General features: G+C 44.0%; 1 protein-coding gene across 3 annotated transcripts; it reads right to left on the bottom strand.

Moving 5' to 3' along the window:
* Positions 1 to 550: 550 nt before the first annotated feature.
* ncapd3 (non-SMC condensin II complex, subunit D3) lies at positions 551 to 23,268 on the bottom strand. Of its 3 annotated transcripts, none has more exons than XM_086258205.1 (35): positions 23,134 to 23,268; positions 22,360 to 22,529; positions 22,064 to 22,226; positions 19,659 to 19,822; positions 19,184 to 19,348; positions 19,036 to 19,097; positions 18,872 to 18,959; positions 17,327 to 17,460; positions 14,678 to 14,750; positions 14,415 to 14,540; positions 13,807 to 14,059; positions 13,676 to 13,714; positions 12,471 to 12,563; positions 12,168 to 12,241; positions 11,914 to 12,048; positions 11,615 to 11,835; positions 11,342 to 11,533; positions 10,261 to 10,358; positions 10,070 to 10,179; positions 9,733 to 9,840; positions 7,885 to 7,999; positions 7,544 to 7,639; positions 7,220 to 7,458; positions 6,939 to 7,018; positions 6,515 to 6,652; positions 6,288 to 6,421; positions 5,968 to 6,176; positions 4,507 to 4,617; positions 4,161 to 4,322; positions 3,391 to 3,503; positions 3,052 to 3,113; positions 2,341 to 2,388; positions 1,319 to 1,381; positions 1,163 to 1,205; positions 551 to 762 (listed from the first exon to the last, which is right to left on the bottom strand). In XM_086258205.1, the coding sequence occupies exons 1-35, from the start codon at positions 23,183 to 23,185 to the stop codon at positions 702 to 704; spliced, it is 4,194 nt and encodes a 1,397-aa protein (XP_086114331.1). In that variant the 5' UTR covers positions 23,186 to 23,268; the 3' UTR covers positions 551 to 701. The 3 variants fall into 3 exon arrangements, with proteins under 3 accessions (XP_086114331.1, XP_086114333.1, XP_086114332.1); XM_086258206.1 differs by having other exon boundaries at positions 738 to 762; positions 1,315 to 1,381; XM_086258207.1 differs by lacking the exons at positions 22,064 to 22,226; positions 22,360 to 22,529; positions 23,134 to 23,268 and adding an exon at positions 20,383 to 20,647.
* Positions 23,269 to 23,711: the final 443 nt, after the last annotated feature.

Below are 23,711 nucleotides of genomic sequence, written 5' to 3'. Positions count from 1 at the left end.
TCCGGACCACAAACTCTCTCACCACTTTTAAATCACGTCTCAAAATCATCTATTCAGAATCGCACACACCTGATTCTGTCTCAGTCCATTTTTACCTTGCTCAGCTTTTATACTTTCATGCTTGTTTTTTTCTGATTGACCTCATGTCTAAATTGTATTGCTGCTATTGTAAGGTGACCTTGAGGGTCTTAAAGGTGCCTATAAATAAAATGTATTATTATTATTATTGCTTTAGTTTAGCATTATTCAGTTCTGTTATTCCAACAATGTACTTAAGTTGGACCAACTTCATTAATGATGAATCATTTTACTTAATGTAGAGGACCGAAGTTCGACCTTCTGTTTGGAAACGATGTCGTTTGTCCCTGTGGCACGTTGTCTATCCTTTTGTATGTCTGTTATTTATTCCTGCGGTCTTACTATGTATATTTTATTCCCGCACAGCTGCGGTGGAGCACCCACACTTATACATGCCAATGACAATAAAGGGCTATGCTGTTCCATTTCATCAAAGACAATAGAAATGAATGATAGAAGCCTCTCAGTGAAACACCATATGTTGAACTTTTATTTCATATTGTACATCAATACATCAGTGCAAAAGCAGCTAAACAAAGAGTGAAAAAACCTCAAAGTGAGAAGAAAGGATATTGTTGTAGATAAAGACAACCCACACACACACAAACTGAGTGACGCATCCACTACAGTCTCTTCCTCAGACGCAGAGGAGACTGCACATTCCACTGCCTCGGTCCAGGAGCCCTGAACAAACAACAGAGCTGCGTTTAAACAGTTCACACGTCCCGTGCATAGATCGCTGTAGTGTAATAGCAGCACAACAATGTGACAAAGCTAGCAGGCCTACAAACACCACAGAGCAAACAAACCCAACAATGTGTGACTCAGGTCTTCTGCAGTTTGCTGCCATGTTTCTGTAACTCTGTTCTTAGTAATCAGGTGTGGTCGTTTCCACAGTAATAACTAGTAACTTTGTTACTGCCTCGCTCCTGTCTTCACTGCTGTCGCTGTCCCAGTGTGATGCTGGATTGTGTATGTGTGTGTGTTTGTCATGGTCATTAAGTGTAGTGCTCAGGCACTAAACCAGTTAATGCAGAACCAGCACTGAGTTAAACTAACACCAAGGAAAGAGAAGTGCACTCACTGGGCTTCACTCGATCGCACATGAAGCACGCTGCCCTCTTCACCTGCCGACACACACAAAACAGTGATTGTTATAAACAAGCTGAAGATAGTTTTCATTCACTACACAAAAAGCAGAGCGAACGTTGGCACCGTCAGCGCCTGGTCAGAAACCTACTTGTTCCCTGCTCACTGAGGATTGCGCTGAGTCCTTCATCAAAGGTCAAGTTGATTTTGACACCTAGTGGACAAACAGAGATGGGTCAGTCGAGGGTTTGTGGATTACATCATCAGTGAGATTATAACCAACAGAGTATGGTACCATAATGTAGTAAAGTGCGGTGCAGAGTTTGGAGAGTGGAGCCACTCTGCTTCAGGTCCTCACTGAGCTCACAGCAGATACAAAGCTAACGACTGCACATCATATATTTATTGGTGAGAGGTCTGATACATGCTTATGCTTTTCTTTGTACAGCATGTCTCATTCACCCAACCATACCAACACTTTACATGTGCATGCATGGACCCGAGTGCAGACTTTTTAAAGTGTTCTGATCATTACTGCCCGCTCTGGTCCAATCCCGCAATATTTGTGTCCACCCCTGCCCATAGCTGCAGACACATTAATGATACTCTGCACGATGATGCACATTGAATGTGACATTTCTATAGAACAGCAGCAGAATAAATAAAAGCAAAACCAGCAAAGATCTCTCAGCTTTGAATCGTTAGTCAGTAAACTGAGGTTACAAACTAACCAGGGTGCCAGCAGTGCTACCCGTCAGGCTCCGCCTCCCATTGCTGTGGACAGTTCTTATGAATCATAACTTGCATCCATTATTGTTCTTTTAAAACAGCAAGAGTATACTTAAGCTAATTTTGCCATTTAAATCTGTAATGCGTTTTCCTTTTGGAGAAGTTGTCATTAGTTTGGTCCTGCGCAACAAAATCATAAAGCCAAACGTCGCTGCAGCCGTTCCACAGATTTCCTGCTTGGTGAAGGAGAATTACTCTTCTGTCTGTGAAGAACAGCAGGTGTGCTTCCTACTGTCAACACAAAGTTCAGCTCTTTACCTTCTGTGTTTAGAGGGATTTTAAATACCCAAATATCTCACTTTCCATTTTTTGTACTCTCCAACCTTCATTTTGGGACCTGCGTCTGTTTTAGCTGCCAGAGGCAACCTGGAACTTCTCTCTTACCCTTTGGTGTGCTGATGGCTCTGTCGCTGGCAGCTCCTTTAGCCATCACTAAAAAAGTCAAATGAAAACACCGTCACAATGGATCTCACACACAAAACTTGTGGGAATGCAGAGTGAGGATCTAACACTGCGTGCAAACAAGAATCAGACAGTAAGACCTGCTCACTGAGGTTACAACAACACAGAGGATAAAGTGCTACAAACATGTTTTACATGCTGTTTATGCATCGCTGGCCTCATTATGAAAGGACATTTATGGTTATGCCTGGACTCAGTCCCGTAACATATTTGTCCATCCGCGTCGTCCCTGACAGTAACCTCTGTTACAGAACAATACTGTTTTACTGTTTCACCACCCTGAGGCTAAACTAATGTGTCGAGCAGTGAACTTCAAAGATGAAAAGACTACATGGGCTACTTTTGTGCATACATTTGACAATTACTGCACCTGAACTCTTGGACTGAAATGCTGCTGCTGCCTTGTTTCAATAGAGTCACACTTCACGGTGAGATCAGTGAAAACGATGAAAACTGCCCTTCATTTACTGTTATAATAGAAGAATGCACAGTTCTGATGTTTGCAAGCTTCAAGCACTGATGAAAGTTTCTTCACATGTTTCCTTGACATGTGTTGCTTTCCTTGAGTTCCTCTCCACTTGGCAGACATTCAGGATAAATGACATTTGTTCAAAGCAGTGAACTGAACAGTACCTGTTCCTTCCAGAGCGATTGATTTAGACTGGACATCGTCCTGCCTCCTGGGTCCACGCACACTGACAGACACACACAGGAATTTCAGTAAGTTAAGCCGTAGCTTCACACTGTACTGAATTAAACCAGCTAAAGTTTACATCTGCTCACAAATATGAACTCGTAGATGTGGCCGGGTCATTTCCAGCACTTCTTCTTTTCTGTGTCTAAGACTAAATGTGAACCAAAGGCTCGGTCTGCCGGTGATTACTGGTCATATGAAGGAGCCCAAACAGCGATCTCAGATATGAATCAGACTCTACAGTAGAGTGTAAGTGCCTCATACTGCTGGAAGCCTACCGGTCAGTGAGTGCCAGTCTAGCAGTCTGGAGGTTTGGACGAGGTGGCTGCGGTGTGGCAAAGGTACACGGCAGCAGGGCCGTGGATCTGACAGGAGAGCGCTGGGCTGAACCCTGGGGAGGAACAACGATCATTCATATAATAAATAAATAGCTCAGACCATCAGATGATAAGAAGAACGTTCGTTTAGAGAAAATATTTCAAGGAACTTGTACAAAAGTGTGAGGACTGTGTTTCATTGTAACACAATCCTCGTGTCCTGTTCTTAGTGAGAACTTTCTGGAGTCACTTGCTGCTCCAGCAAACATGAACGTTAGCCTGCTGTTATTGGAGATTGGTCAACAGATCAACATCAAATCCACACTACCTGGATTATATTCATACTCAGTATGCAGAGATTAGCAGGCATACATTCAGTCTACAGAGGATGATCCACAGTGACGTACAACCACGGGCTCCCCCTGTCTGCAGCTCAGCACCGACTCCTTTTCCCCAGAAGAACGTCCAGCATGTAGCAGCAGATTACTTAAACTCTATATTCATCTTCACAGACTGTCTGTTTCTGCTTATTTAGAAGAGGAAATGTCCCCTTAATTTATTAAAAACAAGCGCGCTCAGACGTCTGTAAACCCCACACAGGCAGCGTGATCTGAGCCTGTCAGACGATTGGAGCGAGAGGACGTTACCTGCAGTTTAGCACATTTGTATGCACAGAAAGTCTTTTGACAGTGAAATCAGTGGGTTCATAGTGGTTTGCACTGTGCTCTTACCTGGGCCTTTTTGCCATCTCCTGCCAGGCTGTCGTTGTCCAGCTGTTCCACTGTCGCTCTCTCCTTTTCTGCTATTTTCAGAGCAAACTCCATTTCAGCTGCCAGCTGCTCGTCTCCAGAAAGAATCTCCTTCACCTCATTACGGTAGTCCTGCATAGTCACCTGATGTCAGACACACAGAGGTTAATGCGGTTCCCTTCGCCACAATATTTTCTCTCTTAAGAGAGTAGAAACAGAAGCACAAACTGTTCTGCTGATGCTTTGCAGCTAACAGTGCTGTAAAGCTGTGGATTTTCCATAGTTCATGCAGATCATCAGTGAATATGATCATGCATGCTGGACTTACCTGCAGGTAGCCCACGAGATCTCTGAGAACAGGAGAGCGCTTCTGCTCCAGCAGGTTCTTCAGGCTAATGATGAGAGGAACAGTGTTCTCTATGAAGGCCTTCTTCCTAACCTGCGGATCAAAAGTGCAGATTACCTTCAATCAATCTCAAATATTTCATCTGCTGAAATATAAAAACGTTAAAAGTTACATTTCGAGCGTCTTCACTATACTTGGTGCAGACAGTTTAGCCTGATGCATCTCTGAGGATGAAGACCTCTATACTTCACCGCTCAGATGGATATAAACAGCATTTTGCTCATTTGGTTCATAATCAGAGTCATCAGATTCAGAATCAACTTCGCGACAGCCTTCATCTTCAAATACAAATATTTTAAATAGTTCAGAGGTCAGTTTGCCCCGCAACGCAACAGGAAGGTTAGAGTTGTTCTTTGTTGTAGCCAAGAGCACCATTTCTGTAGACTACTGACAGAAATCAGAAGAAAGCTGTTCAGGCTGTGCTGGCAAAACAAACAAGCTTCATGTGTTTGAATCTAAACTTAAGGTTTAACTACTCGATGTTTGGTTTTGTGCTGTTGAAACAGATGATTCCTCCTCAGCAGAGTACGTGTCCTCACAGGGACTTCTGAGCCAAATAAACTAAACAGTCAGCATCATTCTAGATGTAAATGACCTCCAACCTCTGGTAGACGCACAAAACACCACCAGTTTTTCTAAACGCTGCTTAGGGGAGCTACTGCTTGTGGTTACAGCATCCACACCACAGGTGGGGATGTCCTTACAGTCCAGGCCTAGCCGACCATTTGAAGTGGCAAACAACAGTGTTTGTGTGAATGTGGCATGTTGAGTACAGAGTAGAAAAGCGCTCTATAACAATCAGTCCATTTACCAAAACCACTTTATAGTCACTGCATTGGTTATTGCATGCAGGACATATGCCATCACCACAAGCTCACGAGCATTAACACTGGTGCTTTGAGCCACGGCAGACTCGCTGCAGTCTTCTCTAGAAGAAACGCTGCTGCCATGCAGGAAGTAGCTGCTGTCGGCTCGCTGGCATCCTGTAACCTGGGAATCTTTGAGCTCCGGTACTTTCAGATACAGAGCTCCTGTGTGGATGAATTCAAACTGGCTCTGCTGAGAACACCAGGTTACAAAATTGAGTAACACACTGGTAATGGGCGGTGCTAGGCATCGCTCGAAGTGTGTGTCATTTTATGGAAAGCCTAGTTTAGTGTCCTACAGTTGTATAGGTCACATAACATGTGTTATCTAACAGCTGTTTGTGTCGTTGTTACTATAAATGATCACGTGGTCTCCTGTGACTAAACAGCTGGTGACAGGAAGACTTGTTGAGCAGAACCAGGATGAAGGAGGCAAACCAACTGCCTCAGTAAGCTGAGATGAGTAGGAAGAGGAACAAAGGAACCAAATGCATTTTAAATGTAGAGAACTCGTCACCTGTGACACCACTTTCTTCTGTGCAGCCTGCAGAACAGCTTTGGCCATGGTGGCCATGTTCTCCTCCTCTGCTTCCTCCCCTGCAGCAGCGCCTGCTGAACTACATATGGTCTGCAGCTTAAACTCTTTAAGGCTCAAGATGTTGAAAGTCTCTGACAAAATGTTAGCGCCATCTGCATCCAGGGGCAGCTCTTCATCAGCAAAGCACGCTGATGTAGGAGGAGGTAAGAATATAAAAAGACAAAGGTTCTGGTTAATAGTGCTTTAACAACAGGCCCAACTCTGAAAAGAAAAACCTAAAACTTTACTTTTAAGTTTACCTAAAATGGTCTGGTTGATCTTGTTGGTGATGTTGAAGCGCTGAGCGTCTGTAAAGTGCTCCAACAGGAAGCAGTAGATTCGAAAGCGTTTCTCACGGTACTGTTCTCCTTTTAGGGAGAAGTGAACGCGTTCTCTGCGTGGATGTTCAAAGAAAAGGAATAAACTCAACAAACATGTCGTGACGTGAGGAAACAGCAAGGAGAAATCAAGCTGAGCGGGGTCATACCTCTCGCTTTGGGAGAATTTGTTGTAGGACTTGTGTTTTGTGTAGGAGTTGAAATGGAAGATGCACTCAATGAAGTGCTGGCTGAACATTTCTGGGTTCTTCTTCAGCAGCAGGTGGAGCAGGCAGTATTCAGTGAGACTAAAAGGAGGTAAAACATACCAGCCTCGGTCTTGTGAAAGCAGCTTTACGGACACCAACATTCAAATACGGACTATAGTGAGGAAAACAAACGCTCCTCGTGCTTCAGACACACAAGCCACAGCCTGAAACCTGCTCCTACGCACGAATCAACCGGACTTCCTATTAACGTGTTTGCTGAGTGCGTAATCTGTCGTGAATGCCAGTCGGGGATTCAAAAATGAATGGATTTGCGGTTGCATACCCCACTTTCACGTCCTGTCCGTGTATGCACAGTATGAATTACCTGACGATGGCAGGGACCGGGTCAACGAGAGCCACCATGAAGTCAAAGAAGAGGGAGCCCTTCCATTTCACAAATTCTTCCTAAAACGTAGTCATGAGAAAACCAAAAAGAGGTGGCGCTGAAGTCCATCCATGTTTAACATGTCAAAGTAACGTCACAGCTGTAATTTGCTTCATTTTCCATTACATAATCCTGAAACGGGCATCATCTGACCATTGCTATGAACGTCTCAAAAGAGCACTGCTTACAGAAGTATGGTGACATTAAAGACAGCAACTCACCTGCAGCAGGTTGGTCAGCATGATGAGAGTCTGCTCTCTGATGACAGCGTCTTTGTCTCGCAGACAAGCAGAGATGTTGGGAATGTAGTGATCCACCATGTTGGTATATCGCACGCACAGATCACACATTATCACAACCACGTTGCTGCGTACTGAAACCTCTGTGCCAACCTCCAACTCCCTGGCAAACACGGGCAGGTACTTTTGGGCCAGTTCTTCACTCTGCAGGGCCAATTTACCTGAAGCACAGTCACAAACAAACACTTAGGCTCATGGCTCGGAGTGAAGAGTCAGAGCTAAACTTGGAGGACGCACACGCCTCACCTAAAGTGATGACTCCATGGGCTCTTACTCTGGTAGGCAGCCAGTTTGCTTTGAACTGGGAAAGAGGCAGTGAAGCTGGCAGCTCAGTCTGGCACTCTGTCAAAGATGGAATAAGACAAACAGGTTAGCAGAGCCTTCTAACCTGGCCGTGCCCTGGACAGTACAAGACTTCGTGGTACTTTGAAGAAGATGTGACAGCTCCTGACCTTGCAGAGTCTGAAACCTCACTTGATTTCCAACTGCGGCACATTCAAAATGTCACCTGACACCAGCAGCTGTGCTGTTGTCTCTGGAGACGTTCACTCACACACAGTATGCATTTTAGCATCAGTCTTTCCTACCTGCCAGTTGCTCAGAATGTGTTGTGAGCACAGATTCCACTAGCAGCACTGTCCTCTTGTTAACTTTGGCAGGACACTGAAGTGATGCCACACCCAGAGTGTGGAGATGTTTCACCTGAAAGAGAAAACGTTCCCCGTCCATCAGAGCCACAAGCGCTGCACGGCTGATCACATGTTGGTTTTCAGATGTGCGCCGTGGCGTTTTCATCATCGGATTTTTGTTCTTCCTGAATGAAGTTTTGATAAAACTGTCATCACACCACAAACATTAAAGAACAGGCTGGATCTGTTTCATGCCTCGCAGTTCTTCATCTCACGTTTTCTTAAGCGTGAGGATTACTGAACAATTCCTGCCTTGAAAAGTTCACCCCAAAACCCAAAGGCTTCATTCCTTGCAGAGTTTTAATAGCTATAGAACTATGCAGTGATCTAATAGGGTGCAATGTGTGTTAGGCGGCAGCCAAGGGCGCAGGATCCCTGGCTAGGCTGCCAATTCGGTCATGGAACATCGGCTCCTTCCTCATGGGAGAGGTTGAGCGATACCAGCTATATCTACCTGGTCTCATCTTAACCCACGGCTCGGGCTCTGGAGCCAGCCTCAGAGAGGGGCTGGACTCTGTCCCAGTTTGGAGTTGGCGAGTGTGAGAGGTGGTGGGCTGCAGTGGGTATCCATGAGTGAGAACCCAGTCTGCCAGATGGGGTGGTGGTTCTCATCTTTGAGAAAGAGGACCAGAGGATGTGCTCCAACTACAGGGGAATCCCGCTCCTCAGCTTCCCTGGACAGGTATGCACCCTGCTGCTGTGGATCAGCTCCTGTACAGAGGGAGAGCTTGGTCTGCATTACGGGCAATAAGTTCGACTCTTCCAGTGGGTGGTGGACTCCAGAGCTGCCCTTTGTCACCGTTCCTTTCATAACTTTTACTTGACAGAGTATCTGTGCGCAGCCAAGTGGTGGAAGGTTTCTCCCTCATGTCTGCTTTTTGTGAATGATGTGGTCCACCCCACCAGGTGGGGACCTCCAGCTCGCACTTGAGCCGTTCACGGCTGAGTATCAAGTGGTGGATGCTAAAATGAGCACCTCCGAGGATGGAGTGCCCACTCTGGGTCAGGGACAAGTTGCTACCCCATGTAGAGGAGTTCATGTATCTCGGATCTTGTTCCACTGAGGGATGAGGGGCTCAGCAGCTGCAGTGATGCAGGCGTTCTGTCTGTCATGGGAAAGAGACAGCTGAGCATAAAAGCAGAGCTGTTAGTTTACCGGTCGATCTACATCCCTACCCTCACCTATGGCCACGAGCTGTGGGTAGTGACTGAAAGAACAGGATTGTGGGTACAAGTGTCAGAAATGAGCTTTGTCTGAAGGGTGACTGCTCCCTTAGAGATAGGGTGAGAAGTTCAGCCATCCAAGAGAGGCTCAGAGTGTACAACGCCTTCGCATTGAAAGCAGCCAGGTCAAGTGGTTAAGGTATCTGATTAGGATCCTCCTGGGCGACTTCTGGGTGAGCTGTTCTGGGCAGGAGGCGGCCCCGGGGTAAACCCAGGGGCCAGCCCAGAGATCATCTTTTGCAGCTGACCTAGCTATTCCCCGAGGCGAGCTAGAAGAGGCTGGCTGAGGAGAGCGAGGCTTGGGTTTCTATCACTAGGCTGCTGCTTTGTAAATAAGTGTTAAGAGATCAATTGTTCTTGTCTAGCTGTCATTCCAGAGAGAACAGCACAAGATACTGAGGGTTGCAGAGTATGTGTCAACACCACTGAACATAAGTTCAAAGTGAAAGTTTACCTTTCTGCCACAATCATAAGGACATTTCTGGAGTAACGAGGACAAGTCTGCTAAGAGTTTATTCTCACCATCAGCTCCTCGTCGAGGTTCTGAGCTCCATTGTCAGTTAGGATTATGCTGGCCAAATATGACTCGCAGGCAGACACCAACTCCCCACAGCGCTGGTTCAGGAAAGCCTGACAAAAACACAAGACACACTCACAGTGGGCGTCAGTCATATCGGATTCAAACTTTGAGCAGGAGTTTGGCACTGCCTGCTTCCTGCTGCAACTTACAAGGTTAACTGTTCTTGTGTTTGATCGTCATCCAAACAGGATGGAGACCAACAACTGTTTCTGTTACTGAAAACAAGATTTCAATGCTGTCATAAAGTACGTCAGCCTCTGAAGTATAGATGTCTCTAACCTGAGTCTGCTTGATGTCTTCACTGCAGCCAAACTGATAAAGAGTCTGAACAGCAGAGCTGATCACCTCCAAAGGCAAAGTGAAAGTCTTCAACCAAGACATCAGATCAGCTGCAGAGAGACGGTGAGAGAGACTGAGTCACATCATTTCTCTCAGTAATCCCCCGCCATCTGTCCCCTTACTCAACCTACCGACGACCCTTTCCTTTGTGTCTTCATTTAAATGCACGGCAATGTCTCCCATCACACACAGGATGTGACAGCATGTTGTTGCGTTTACATCCTTTGATCTAAGAGGAGACAATCAAATCATTAATACATTTATCTGCAAATAGCAAAGCAGTGATCGCTAAAAACATTAACATTAAGAGACTGACTTGTTGTTAGTGAGAAGTGATTTATGACCATTTACACTTGGTGTCACCCTCGACCATTTTACAGGGTGTGTTTGGGGATTTGTTAACCCTCTGCAGAGTCTAGCCTCTGTTTCAACTTGTGTCAGAAGTGCAAAAGTATTATTATTTTTATTGTGTTGATAGGCCAAACCTCAGATAAATAATTTACACCATGTCTTATGATACATACTGTCATCGGATTTGGTGCAGGAAGAAACAGTTAAAAAAAGATCTCCTAAGAAGTAGTTTACTTCAAGTACAAGAAAAAACCAAGACAAAAACATGTCAGAGAAAAATCCACCATGTCAGAAATGATATGGCAGCACATGGTGTCTGGTTGCTGACAGGGAGGCAAAGATTGAGCGAGTGATGGTGGTGAAAGAGTTTTGTGTTACACAAGAAGATGTAAACACAGCACAGATTCCTGTGTTTCCCGCGTCTGCTGACAGTGGCCACAGCCACTCTCCAAAACATCAACTCTTTGCTGTCCAAACCTTAAACCAACCACAATAACATCACATCTCCCAGAGAGGGGAAAGGTGAGTGTTCCTTCTGCGTCACACGTCACCCCCTCCTTACAACGGGATACATTTGTTTGTATGCGCACAAAGCCTATCATGCATCAGTCTACCCCCGTGTACAGTGTTGCTCTTCACCTTCTTTGTTTTGTTTCCAAAAAAGCCCACAATACACAGCAGGGCTGCAGGTTTTTTTATTAAATGGTGGAACTGAGTTTGCATCCAGAAGGTGGAGCGAGAACAAAACAAAAACAAAGAAAGGTTTGCAGATTTCACCATTTTCCACCAAATTACAGGCCAGATTATAAAGGGCTCATTTTAATTCACATAAACGTGGCAGACTGATTTGGACTTGCCCACCTGACCATCTTGTCCCAGGCGTCCAGAATCTTGCCATGAGGCAGTCTGGAGGATGAAGAAACAACCTTGGAGAGCAGCAGCCAGGCTCCGGCAGCATGATCAGCCTCAGTATGTGAGATCAGGTTGGAGACAAATAACGGGGTGAACTTCTTCTGTTTGGACCAGATGGTGAAGGCCTTGCTAAAGTAACGACTGGAGACCGGGTACAAACACATTCAGTATTTAACATTAAACATGTTGTTTCGTACGAGACAAACGCTGGGCTGGCTTCACCTGAGCTTCTGGCACTGGTGACACAGTAGGCCCAGCAGCTCCCACATCAGCCTCTGACTGGCATCCAGGTGGCAGCCAGCAGAGTACGGTTTGACCTGACTGAGCAGCACCTGGTCCAGCGCCTCCAGGGCCTTGTCTTGCACCGAGGTCTCAGAGTCCGCCACAGCTGGCACCACCCCCTGCAGCCACGCCTTTTGCACCACACTGCACTCTGGTTTAACCTGGCAGAGAGACGTTAGGGTTAGATCTCACCCACGGTCACTTCAGTGACCGTCCCATCAGCATGTGGCTCCACTCACACTGAGCAGGTCCCCCACACACTGCAGGGCCTTCTTTTTCACAGACACAGATGGGTCTCTGCAGCGCTCTGACAAAGTCTGAAGAGTCTCCCAACTCATGGGGATCACGTCATGTTTCAGGAGACCCAGCAGGGCCTGTGCAGGAAGAGCACACAAGTCAGCCTGGGAACATGCAGATATTCAACCCGCCCCCCCACAAGAAATGACTTCAATCTAAATCGTGGCTGCTGCTGGTTAAGTTCAGCTCCAGGTACCTGCAATGCTGCTTTCCTCACATTAGTCTTTGAATCCTTCACACGCCGCAGGAGGAGGGCCAAATTCTCTTTTGCTGCATCAAATACAGAAACTATGTGATTCACTGACCTCCAGGGTCCAGACCATGAAAAACACATGAATGAAAACAAACACGTGACAAAAGTGATTTAAATGTGTGTTAGCCTTGTGACAACCTGGCAACCTTGTCCAGGGTATACCCCGCCGCTCGCACCGTCACGTACACGATAAGATATTAAAGCTATTCAATAATAGAAAAAGGATAGACTGATGGAAGCGCTCACCATAACAAGCAGCGCTGTCAGTGCTGCTCAGCTCCACAGTCCTGAATGGAAGAGTGCGGTAGGTTTTCAGAGTGTGCTGGGTACTGAGAGTCCCTGAAACAGTCATATCAACAACACCATTAAGTACAGTCATAGTCAACACAGTAAGAGTTATGTCAGTGAAACAAAAAATAGTGTCGTCTTTACCAGGGCTCAGGCGAACACCACCTGAGATGCAGTAACATCCTTTATTTTTGCACTTTCCTGTTGTGCTAGCTCCAGGCTGCGTGCAGGTCGGAGATATTTATGCGGAAACCTTTGTTTTCTTTACAGAACGAGAGAAATAAGCCCTGCAGTCACAGCTCTCTTCAGGTCCAGTCGGCTTTAGGGCTGGACTTTGACTGGACCACTGCAACAGCCTGATGCTTTAATGAGAAAACAGGTCCTTCTGGCAGGAACCAACTTCTCTGCATTAATGTGATAAATTCTCAAAATCGCTCCTTGCACCCGGGTTAAGAGCTTACGTGTTGTTTCTGGCAGCTCCTTACACTTTGAAACACACTAATAATATCGTATATATAAGTAGTCAGCTATGCCCATCTCTCACAGCTCACAGTGTGAAGAAACCCTGAATTGGATAAGTGGAAAGAGATGGATGAACTATGACCTCTAAGATGTAGCTCACGTGGTTTCTGCTCATGTTCTGACCTCAGGGTGAACGGAAACGTAGGTTTGCACGCACTGCGTCTGCATGTTGTTTCAGTGTTTACTGATCTCAGGCTGAATTCAAACTGAAGTTTAGAACTGATAAAAGCTTATACTGTCTCCTAGCCATGGCTGTATACACCGAGTCATTATGACACTCTTAGAAATTAGCTGGAAAACGGCCTCAATGTACAGGCTGCCTGATCCATATCAAAATGACACTTTAAAACTGTTGTACTGCCGGCACTACATTCCTCAGGTGTGTGTACGTAGGCCACCTGCTACTGCTATTATTAGAGTCTTTAGATAAGCTATCAGCTATGGGAATTGTCATAATGGATCTCTGTCAAAGTGGGGTCAGAGCGTGACACTGAAGGTCACTTTCTTCATGTTTTGTGGTCCTGTGACAAAGTTTCCGCCTTTTCCCAGGATATATAATACCTGTGAGATTCACAGAGAGCCAGACTGTGGCTTTTGTTTTTTAACCTGACTACAGGAAATATAACAAAAACAAACTTTACCTTCTGTGATTTCACCTTCCAGCACCGTCTGGGTTCCAGCTTAACCGAGCAGAGAGGAAACACAACAACTTTAATGATTTCGTTTGAAGGCCTGTGTCTTTACTGTACTCCTGTGTGTGAGGGTGTCTCACTGGCAGAGAAGAGGTTGTGGATGGCTCTGGTGGCATTGAGAGAAGGCAGCTCCAGGCACTGAGCCAGGCAGTTCAGAGCATGGCCCTGGACAGTGGGAGATTCATCCATCCGTCGAGCAAAGAGCAGGTTCTGGATAAGGGAGCTGTGCATCAGGAAACAAACAAGGTCCGGATCTCGACACTCCTCCGGTCTTCTCTCTGGCTGCTCCAGCAAAACCATCACCACATCCACAGAGAACAGCCGGTGCACCATCTGTAGAGGCCATCGCAGTCAGTACCACTGACAGAAGGTGATGAAGCTCACTGACATTTAGCTAAGTTCCAACATGCTCCGAAACAGAGTATCACACAGGAGGGTGGACACACTCTTTTTAAAGTGGCTTAAAAAACAGGCTCTCTGAGTTTTATCCTGATCTTTGAACGTGTGCTTCAACTTCAGCAAAGTCGCAGAAATTTATGGAGACACTAAACATTTGTCTGTGACACTGAAATCATTTGAGCAGCTGTTTGACTTAAGCTGAAGATCATTGATGAGACAGAAACCTGCAGCGGCTACGCCAGTGTCAGGAAGTGAAAGCATTTCTCAGACAGTTAAAGTAAAACCTTACCTTTGAGCTTCTGGAGAAGTTACACAGCCACTTAATGAAGCAAGCATAGTCTTCACTTGCCATCTGAGACGTCAGCATACCCACAGCCTGAGCTCCATGGCTTCGATACTCATTCTTTTCAACCATCTGTGTATCAGCACAACACAAACATGAATGATAACAATGCAACTTTGTTGTTGTCACATTGTACATTTTAAGCTGCAGAAAGTTTCTGAACGTTTGCAGAAAGTGAATTTATGCCGAGTGTTTGCTGGAGAATTCACCTGGAAGCAGATGTGCTGGAGGAGGATTTGCAGGAAAGGCAGTGCCAGCTGCTTCAGCTCGTCCACAAGATGACTGCAAATATAAATATAGAAATCTTTCACACATCTGCTCTCCAAGGTTCAGAAACATCCCTGAACAGTCACGATCCCAGACATCTTCAAGTGACACATTAGCGCCGGTCCTTAAAGCTGCAGAAAGTAGAGGAGAGACTAGGATGCTCTGTGTGTGTGCACATACTGAAACTGATGCCTCTAACAATGTGAACAATCAGTATTTCTACCAATGGTCAGATATGAACAGGTCTAAATGTTTTTGGGGCGACCGTGGTTCAGGGAGTTAGGAAGCTCATCTGTAACCGGAAGGTCACCGGTTCGATCCCCTGCTCACTCTGTCCTGGTCGTTGTGTCCTTGGGCAGCTGTGGCTACAACTGTGGCTGCCTGCACCAGTGTGTGAATGTGAGAGTGAAGGAAAAGTGGAAGTGAAGCGCTTTGGGTGCCTTGAAAAGCGCTATATAAATGCAATCCATTATTATTATTATTATTATTAGGATAGATTAGATAGAACTTTATTAATCCCTCGGGTGGGTTCCTCTGGGAAATTCGATTTCCAAAAAAGCACAGCACCGACAGAAGTTACAGAATATATATATATATATATATATATATATATATATATATATATATATATATATAGCACAAAAGGTATTGCACAGTGAGGTGAAGAGGCACTACAGCTTAGTTGTTCCCCCCTCCTTTGTCCTCCTGTTTCCCCTCCCTCTCCCCTCCAGGGAGGACTTAAACAGTCTGATGTGTGTGTGGATAATGACAACTTTAAAAATCATTAAATTAAGTAGTGACTGAAGTGCAGACTTTCACCTTTAATTTAACAAAAGTAACTTAATTGTTTAAGTTATACAGTCGCCACTTAAGGAGGCTCAAAAGTAATGAGACAACTGACTGACAAGCAGCTTCAAACCAGCCAGTCTGCTTCCTTGTTATTCCAGCTGCAGTCTTAAGAGGCTTCCACAGCTGTGGTTTGTTCACTCTGGTGTGAATCAGTTCAGTCCGCCCATTAGCCTCATGTGTCTGAGGCGTGAGAAACAAAATAAATACAAGGTGCTGTGGACTCGTTTCTGATAAATCGTGTTATGTCACAGCTAGTTGCTAGCCCCTACAGACTTTGCATGTCTATAACACCTTCACGCACTGAGAACCAAAGCATACGTGGCTACGGGACAGTTTTTAGCACAAACTTCTAACTCATACCCGCTCGTTCAGATCAGGGTTGCATCACATTCACACCAAAAACAAACCACCCTCGAGTTTGTTTGAAACTGGGGGGAAATGAACCACAGCTGTGAAACACCTTAACACATCTCTCCAGAACACCGTCCCCCTGCACCGTGTCTGCTCCCAAAGCATCAGAAAACAACCACCCAGCAAAAAAGGACAACATAGGATCATCAACAGCACCAAAACCCTCAAGAGTGAAACGTAGGTTATTAAACATTGCGTGTGTCTATTTCCTGTTTGAAGTCCCTGTTAATACACGAATTGATCAACAAATGTACTCTGCCTCACAGAAACCTGCTTACAGCAGGATGATCATGTTAGTTTAACGAATCAACACCTGACAATCAATTATATACACAGACAGCTTGAATTCATTTGAAAGCCTGATGCTTCGCCTCGTCCACCCCAGCTGCGAAACCAGTCTTGTTATCATCTATCGTCCACCTGGGCCTTACACAGAGTTTCGCTCTGATCTCTCAGACTTTTTATCTGATTTAGTTCTGAGCTCAGATAAAATAATTATTGTGGGTGATTTTAACATCCATGTAGATGCTAAAAATGGATTTAGGAAGTCCTAAAACTCGCTGAAAAGCCTTCAGCTGATCCAAAATGCTGCAGCAAGAGTCCTGACAGGGACTAGAAAGAGAGAGCAGATTTCTCCTGTTTTGGCTTCCTGTTAAATCCAGAATTCAAAATCCTGCTCCTCACATACAAGGTCTTAAATAATCAGGCCCCATCTTATCTCAATGACCTTGTAGTACCATATCACCCTATTAGAGCACTTCGCTCTCGCTCTGCAGGCCTACTTGTTGTTCCTAGAGTATTTAAAAGTAGAATGGGAGGCAGAGCCTTCAGTTTTCAGGCCCCTCTTCTGTGTTTGTATGAATGGGTGAATGTGGCATGTTGTATAGAGTGCTTTGAGTACTCGGGGAGAGTAGAAAAGCGCTGTATAAGAATCAGTCCATTTAAGCTCTTTACCTTACAACAAAAATAAACTAGAATTGAACTAAATTCTCTCTGGACACTTTCCAAAGACTGTGGTTCAGTTAACGGGCAACTCTAAACCAGCCACAGACGTGAATCTGTATCTCTGAGATAGACTGGTGACCTGACCCCGTCTCTCAGGGTGGGGGACTGAAGCCTAACCTGTCTGCCATAAGATGAGAGAGGCTCCCATAGATGGAAAAGGGGCTCCTTTAAAGACAAGCCTTCATTAACAAAACTATAGTCATCATCAAAATCAATTCAAAAACTGAAACAGATCACAGGTTTAAACCTTTTCTTTCCAACATCCACCACGATGAGATGTAGACAAGTAAAAAGTATCAGATCAATATTAAAACAAAACTATTTACCAGACAAACTGGATGGCCTGGTCACGAGTAGCGAGGACGGTCTGGCTCGGTACGAGGAGGGACGGCTTCCCAGTGTTGCTCTTTTTCATCATCAAAATCACGTAGAGGAGCTGGTGGAACACCCTCCTCAAGGACTGGATGGCACAACAGATAAACTCCATTAAAGAAGACATGATACGTTTGAAGACTCTGGTGGGAACGTAGCACATGGGTCTCATCCCTCAATAAATGCTGAAGTCACGTTATTTTGCAGCAGTCTGTGAGAGCATTTTAACATTTTCTCAGTTGAATTTTTCTCCGAATCGTGTCACAGCTTGTTTGTTCTGTTGGCTTCATCGGGTGGTGTTCATTCCATTACATACTGTTTGCCCCTTTGGATCCCACTGGAACAGGAGGAAGACCGCATTATCCACCAACTGCACTGAAGACATGATCAACTTCCTCTCCACAGGTTTTAAGAAATCACATTCAAATTTAGTAATAGCTCGAGCTGATTTAATTTTGGGTCAAGGTCACACGAAAAGTGAAAACAAATAAAAACTTCATATTACCCGACATTTTAAACTTCATGTCGATATCCCAGGACTTGGGGTTGGATTGCATTTGACTATGACCTTCAATGTTAGCATCCAGGTCACAAAAATATTCTGCAAGCCATATCAAGTACAATTTATCATATGAAAGGGCATGCAGAGAGCTGTATGAAGCAACTCCTCTTTCTATGCCTGTATGTCCTATAGTTCAGCAAAAATCATCAGTATTTTTTGAAAATCTCACGTTTTCACAGCTTCTATATGTCAGAGACATTTAGGCTCTTTGAGAGACTAAAGAGTTGGTCCGGTGGAGTGAAACACTGCTTTCCACTCCTGAGTCTCCTGACGCTTTGCCAGAATTGCTTCAAGGAAGTCAGAAAGTCTTGTTCCATAGCCTGACTGCCTCTCACGCCCAAGTTTCTGCTTCAAGCACCAGCCAAGGTGCTTGCTGTTTGGCCTGCCCATACTCATCAGCTGCCTCCAAAGTCCCACAGGCTAACCATGTCCAGTAGGACTCCTTCAGCTTGATAGCTACTTTGATTCAGGGATTATCGCCACGACGAGCACCAACTACCTCGCAGCTGCCTCAGCAATGGAGGTGCAGAACATGGTTCAGTTGGAGTCCACGTCCCCAGCCTCATTCATAATGCTTCCAAAGTTGTGTCTGAGCATTCCCAGCACACCCTCACCATACGTTTAGGTGCGAACACCACTCTGCTTCAGATCAGCCAGGCCTTGCTCCCAGGTCTCATGGTCACTGCTCACGTGAGCGTTGAAGCCCCCCCCTCAAATACCCCACTCACTAAACTTAAGAAGGCTAACTGATGTTCGGCGCATAAGTGCAAACAGTCAGGATCCATTCTCTGAACTGAAGAGGCAGGGAAGCAACCTAGTGGGGAAGCTAGTCCAAATCTTTGAATGCAGCCAGCCTGTGTCACCATAAAAACAATATTTCTACAGTGTTATGACGACATCTACTGAGATAGTTTATAAGTAGTGTACGGGATCTTACTTCTTTCTGGTCTCCATGTTTTGGCAAGCAAAGCAGCTGTAGGCCGTAGAAAGCCATCTCTGGAATGCTCCTTAGTTTGGTAACGTCTCTGTGCAGAAATTACACAACTATCACAGTTTGTTCTGATACATTAAAAAAAAGACAAAATAAGCAAGAAAACTCACTGTTCAGCAGCAAAAGCTGGTTTGCCAGTGGTGGGTTCAAAGTAAAGCAGGTTACTGAAGATCTGGACAAAGAAAAGGATTCGCTGTGAAAACCTGCAGGTTCCACAGTGTGAAACGAACCAGGTGTGCAGATACAACCAGGTGGTACCTGCATACAGTGGATCATGGTCTGAGGACTGTCTTTTAGTGGAAATGTTTGCAGAAGTCTCAGTAAGCTTTGAACCAGGAGAGCTACAGCATCTCTGATCCTCATCAGGTCCTTTCCAGAAAGATGAACTTCCTCTTCCTCCTCATCCTCCTCCTCCATTTCCATCTGATAATAACACATAGGTCTGATCATAAATGTGTTCCACCAGAGAATACGTTTACTCACCTTCACACAACTTTAGCAACAAAAAGATCAGTACCGTTTATTGGTTTGTTTTTCTCTTCAGAAAGTTTTAAGAAAATGAAATGAGGAATAATTAATGAAAATTCCTTCTCGGTGTTGTATTAGCTCCCACATTAAGTCAATCGGACAGTCTGAACAAAAGAAATTCAACACTTAGATGGACCTAGTTATGAAATGAGTGTCTCAAAGTCACTATTCAGCCATCACATTGCAATGATCCTTGGGAGTGTACCTCTGGACTGTCTTTCCTCTGTGGTCTGGAGCGTTTTCCCTCCGTCTGAGAACTCTTCAGGTCTTTTTTGCGTTTCTTTTCAGAATCCTGAGGCCAGCAGTGACGGGTCAGGTCCAAACATGTGTCCAACAAAACTTCATGAAAAACCTTGTTGGAAATGCTCCCTAGAAACAACAATAGAGAGAGCCAGACACACTCACACCGCTTACCCAAGCAAACATCTTTTATTGTCCAGTTTTCCTAAGCTCGTGTGAATTGTAGCCTCAGTTTTTTATTCTTAGTCAACAAGAGCGACACCCATCGTTATCTGCTGCTGCTTTAGCACGTCAGCTTCAAGGTTCAACAGGTTGTGTTCAGAGAACTTCCACTTCCTGGATTTTATTTTCTTTTTGTCATTTTTGAACCACTTACACTTACAGTTCAGTTTTGAATATTACATAAAAAAATAAACAACACAAAGTGTTTTTGAATGGCAGGTATGCAGAAACATGTGTATGGGCAGAAATCTGTGCCATCAGACACTGAATTTGAATAAGTTCAATTTGAATCTGAATTGCTCAGATTGAATCTGAATTGTAACTTGAATAAATGCTTTTGAAAACTGAATTTGAATAAGTTAAATTTGAAATTGAATTTATGGTTTGAAAATGAATTGATTTGCTTTGAAACAGCATTTTATCCTTTAAAAATTCAGCTCTCGGATAATTTCAGTTTCACTTCTCACCATTCAGTTTCAGGTCTACAATTCAATTTCAGTTCCAAAATTCAGTTTTTTGGAACTTACATCCGGTTCCGGTTCAAGCGCAGATTAATAGAACTACGTTTTACTAGCGGACCGAAAGTGTTACTGACGGGAATCTACAGCGTCTTGAGCTGAATTAAGACTTCAGAAGTCATTCGTCATGTCGAATGACCAGCGGATAAACTCTCAGGTTGGTAATAAATGTATTACATGTATAAGAACAAGCGTCATGTTAACAAATGATAGCCGTAAGGTAACTTTTATGCTTATTGTAGCTGTTAGCTAAAAACGCTAATTTAGCGTAGTTTGCCCTGAATTCAGCTTTGACAACAAATATGATCGACTGTTTCTAGTAGAATTCCAAAGTTGTCATCTTGGACCCTCTCAGAGTGCCCCCTCTGTATGCTTGCAGAGACCCCTACAGTAGGGAAACATTCAAAACGGTGTCCAAACCTTTGTGTTTTAGCTTTATTTATGTCTTACACAGCATCCCAACTCTTTAGCTAACTTAATAACTTTAGCTAAAGTGAATAGTTAGTCTAATTCATTAGTGCATTAGTGTGAGACCCTGCATCGTGACCTACGAACTTCTAACCCCTGCGAGTCAATCGTACAGTTTGAGCAGAAGCTGAATCGCGCGACTGAAAAAAATCGCACAGTGTCTGCCCAGCATAAGACATAAATAAAGCTAAAACACAAAGGTTTGGACACCGTTTTGCATGTTTCCCTACTGTAGGGGTCTCTGCAAGCATACAGAGGGGGCACTCTGAGAGGGTCCAAGATGACAACTCTGGAATTCTACTAGAAACAGTCGATCATATTTGTTGTCAAAGCTGAATTCAGGGCAAACTACGCTAAATTAGCGTTTTTAGCTAGCAGCTACAATAAGCATAAAAGTTACCTTACGGCTATCATTTGTTAACATGACGCTTGTTCTTATACATGTAGTACATTTATTACCAACCTGAGAGTTTATCCGCTGGTCATTCGACATGACGAATGACTTCTGAAGTCTTAATTCAGCTCAAGACGCTGTAGATTCCCGTCAGTAACACTTTCGGTCCGCTAGTAAAACGTAGTTCTATTAATCTGCGCTTGAACCAGAACCGGATGTAAGTTCCAAAAAACTGAATTTTGGAACTGAAATTGAATTGTAGACCTGAAACTGAATGGTGAGAAGTGAAACTGAAATTATTCAAGAGCTGAATTTTTAAAGGATAAAATGCAGTTTCAAAGCAAATCAATTCATTTTCAAACCATAAATTCAATTTCAAATTAGACTAAATCAAATTCAGTTTTCAAAAGCATTTATTCAAGTTACAATTCAGATTCAATCTGAGCAATTCAAATTCAAATTGAACTTATTCAAATTCAGTGTCTGATGGCACAGATTTCTGCCCATACATGTGCATGTAGCACAGAGCCATGGCTCAGTGTCTAAACGAGTCTCACAGGCCTGAGTGTGTCCAGATAGCTTCCTAGAAATAAGTCACAGGATAGACAAACAGACACACACACACACACACTCCTTGAAAATTAAGACATCTATACCAACGTTAGAATTTACAGTCAATAAGCAGTGACAATCATCTCATCAACGTTAGTTCCACCTAGCTCCAAGAACCGAGAGACTTGTAGTTACTTCCATTTCAACTTTCCTTACCTGGAGTTCTCAGAAGTAATAGGTACACTGAGGCTGCACACAGGCTGTTCACCCTCTGGTGGCCACTGGCCACTTTAGACTTTCCTGCCAGGACAAAGAAGGACAGCACAGCCACCACAGACTTGACTGATATGCCACTCTCCCCCAGAACTGCCCAGACACTCTGCAATGCAAGATAGGAGACAGTCAGCTGACTGCTACCTTCAGATGGTGAAACAGACACTACAGACTACAGGAAGACTTTAGACTGAGCAACTGCAAGCGCTTCAAAGAGCCACAAAAACTAATTTGCTTACCTGTGAAGCTCCATCACTGCCTGCAGACTGATATTGATCAGCATGTGCCAGTAAACACTGGTACAGGGCTGTGAAAGACTTCTCTCGCCTGGCTGTAAGTTCCTCTTCTATAGTTTTATCCAGTGGTTTCCTTTCAGTAAACTCCACTTCCCACACCGCGTCCACCCAGGCTAGAAAAAGAAAGAATAATATTATCTCAAACATGTAAATAGAACTGAAATAACAAGAGGAAAAAAACTTAAAAACATCAAGTTTTTGTGAAAATCTCTGTCAACACAATGTTTATGCTTGAAAAGGAGTAGATGAGTTTTTTTATTTTAAATTACATCATTTACATGTTTAACTACATACAAGTCTACACTCAGCTCATAAACCAAAACAACAACAAACTACACTTTACATAAACTAAGCACTCTGTGTAAACACCCACTAAATCTCTGAGCTTTGTAAAAATGATCTCTTATATCACAAAATCACTGACTTTCATTTACTGCTACTTTTAATACGTTTGCCTGTCAAATGTCAGACGAGCCGATGTTTTCTGTCTGCCATGAATCCACAGATATTAAGTTCATTACAACTGCTGACTATAAGATTTGACGACAATCTGAATATTCAGCTGCTTTATTTAATGGCAGATAATCTACACTAATGTCGCTTCACGGTACATCTCTCGGCTCAATGACCCAGGAAACAGCTCCGTTAACAACCAAGTTTGACAGACCGCCGGGTGTTCAGTAAACCACATTTCGATAACAGACAAAAGAGTTTTACCTTCTGGGACATCGTTTAACCGAAGAAACTGCAACGCAGATATCAGATCCATCTTATTTTGGTTTGTCTTTTTCGTTCTCGCTTAATTCGCCCGCCCAAATATAAAAACTCCGGACATGCGCACTAAAGTCTTCGTTTTATTTCTTTTCCTGGTTATCAGCCTCAGTGTTCAATACTGCCACCTGCTGGGCTGGAATAGTTAGTTATTATTTTTTAATTTGCAAGAAAAGTTAAAACTGGTCGCAAAGTTTCAAACTAGTTTATTGGAACATGAACTAGTTCATAACAGTTTTAATATGACTAATACTAAAGTCATATAGATAGTTTCAACTGATAAATAATAATGTGCAAAGAAGGTATTTATAATACACACTATATTCCCAAAAGTATTCACTTTTCTGTCTTCACATGCATATAAACTTGAGTTATATCCCATTCTTAATCCATAGGGTTTAATATGATGTCAACTAACCCTTTAACAACTCTTCAGCAAAGGCTTTCCACAAGGTTCAGAAGTGTGTTTGTGGGAATGTTTCACCATTGTTTATGGGCTCAAATTATGCTCATGAAAATTTTGT

Source organism: Aulonocara sp. 'chitande type north' Nkhata Bay, linkage group LG13 (assembly GCF_057382095.1).
Source record: "Aulonocara sp. 'chitande type north' Nkhata Bay isolate Kocher_YH1m ecotype deep benthic linkage group LG13, A_spYH_male_GT1.1, whole genome shotgun sequence".
Lineage (NCBI taxonomy): Eukaryota > Metazoa > Chordata > Actinopteri > Cichliformes > Cichlidae > Aulonocara > Aulonocara sp. 'chitande type north' Nkhata Bay.
Note: the sequence above shows the minus strand (reverse complement) of the source record. Positions and strands in the feature narration are given on the sequence as shown.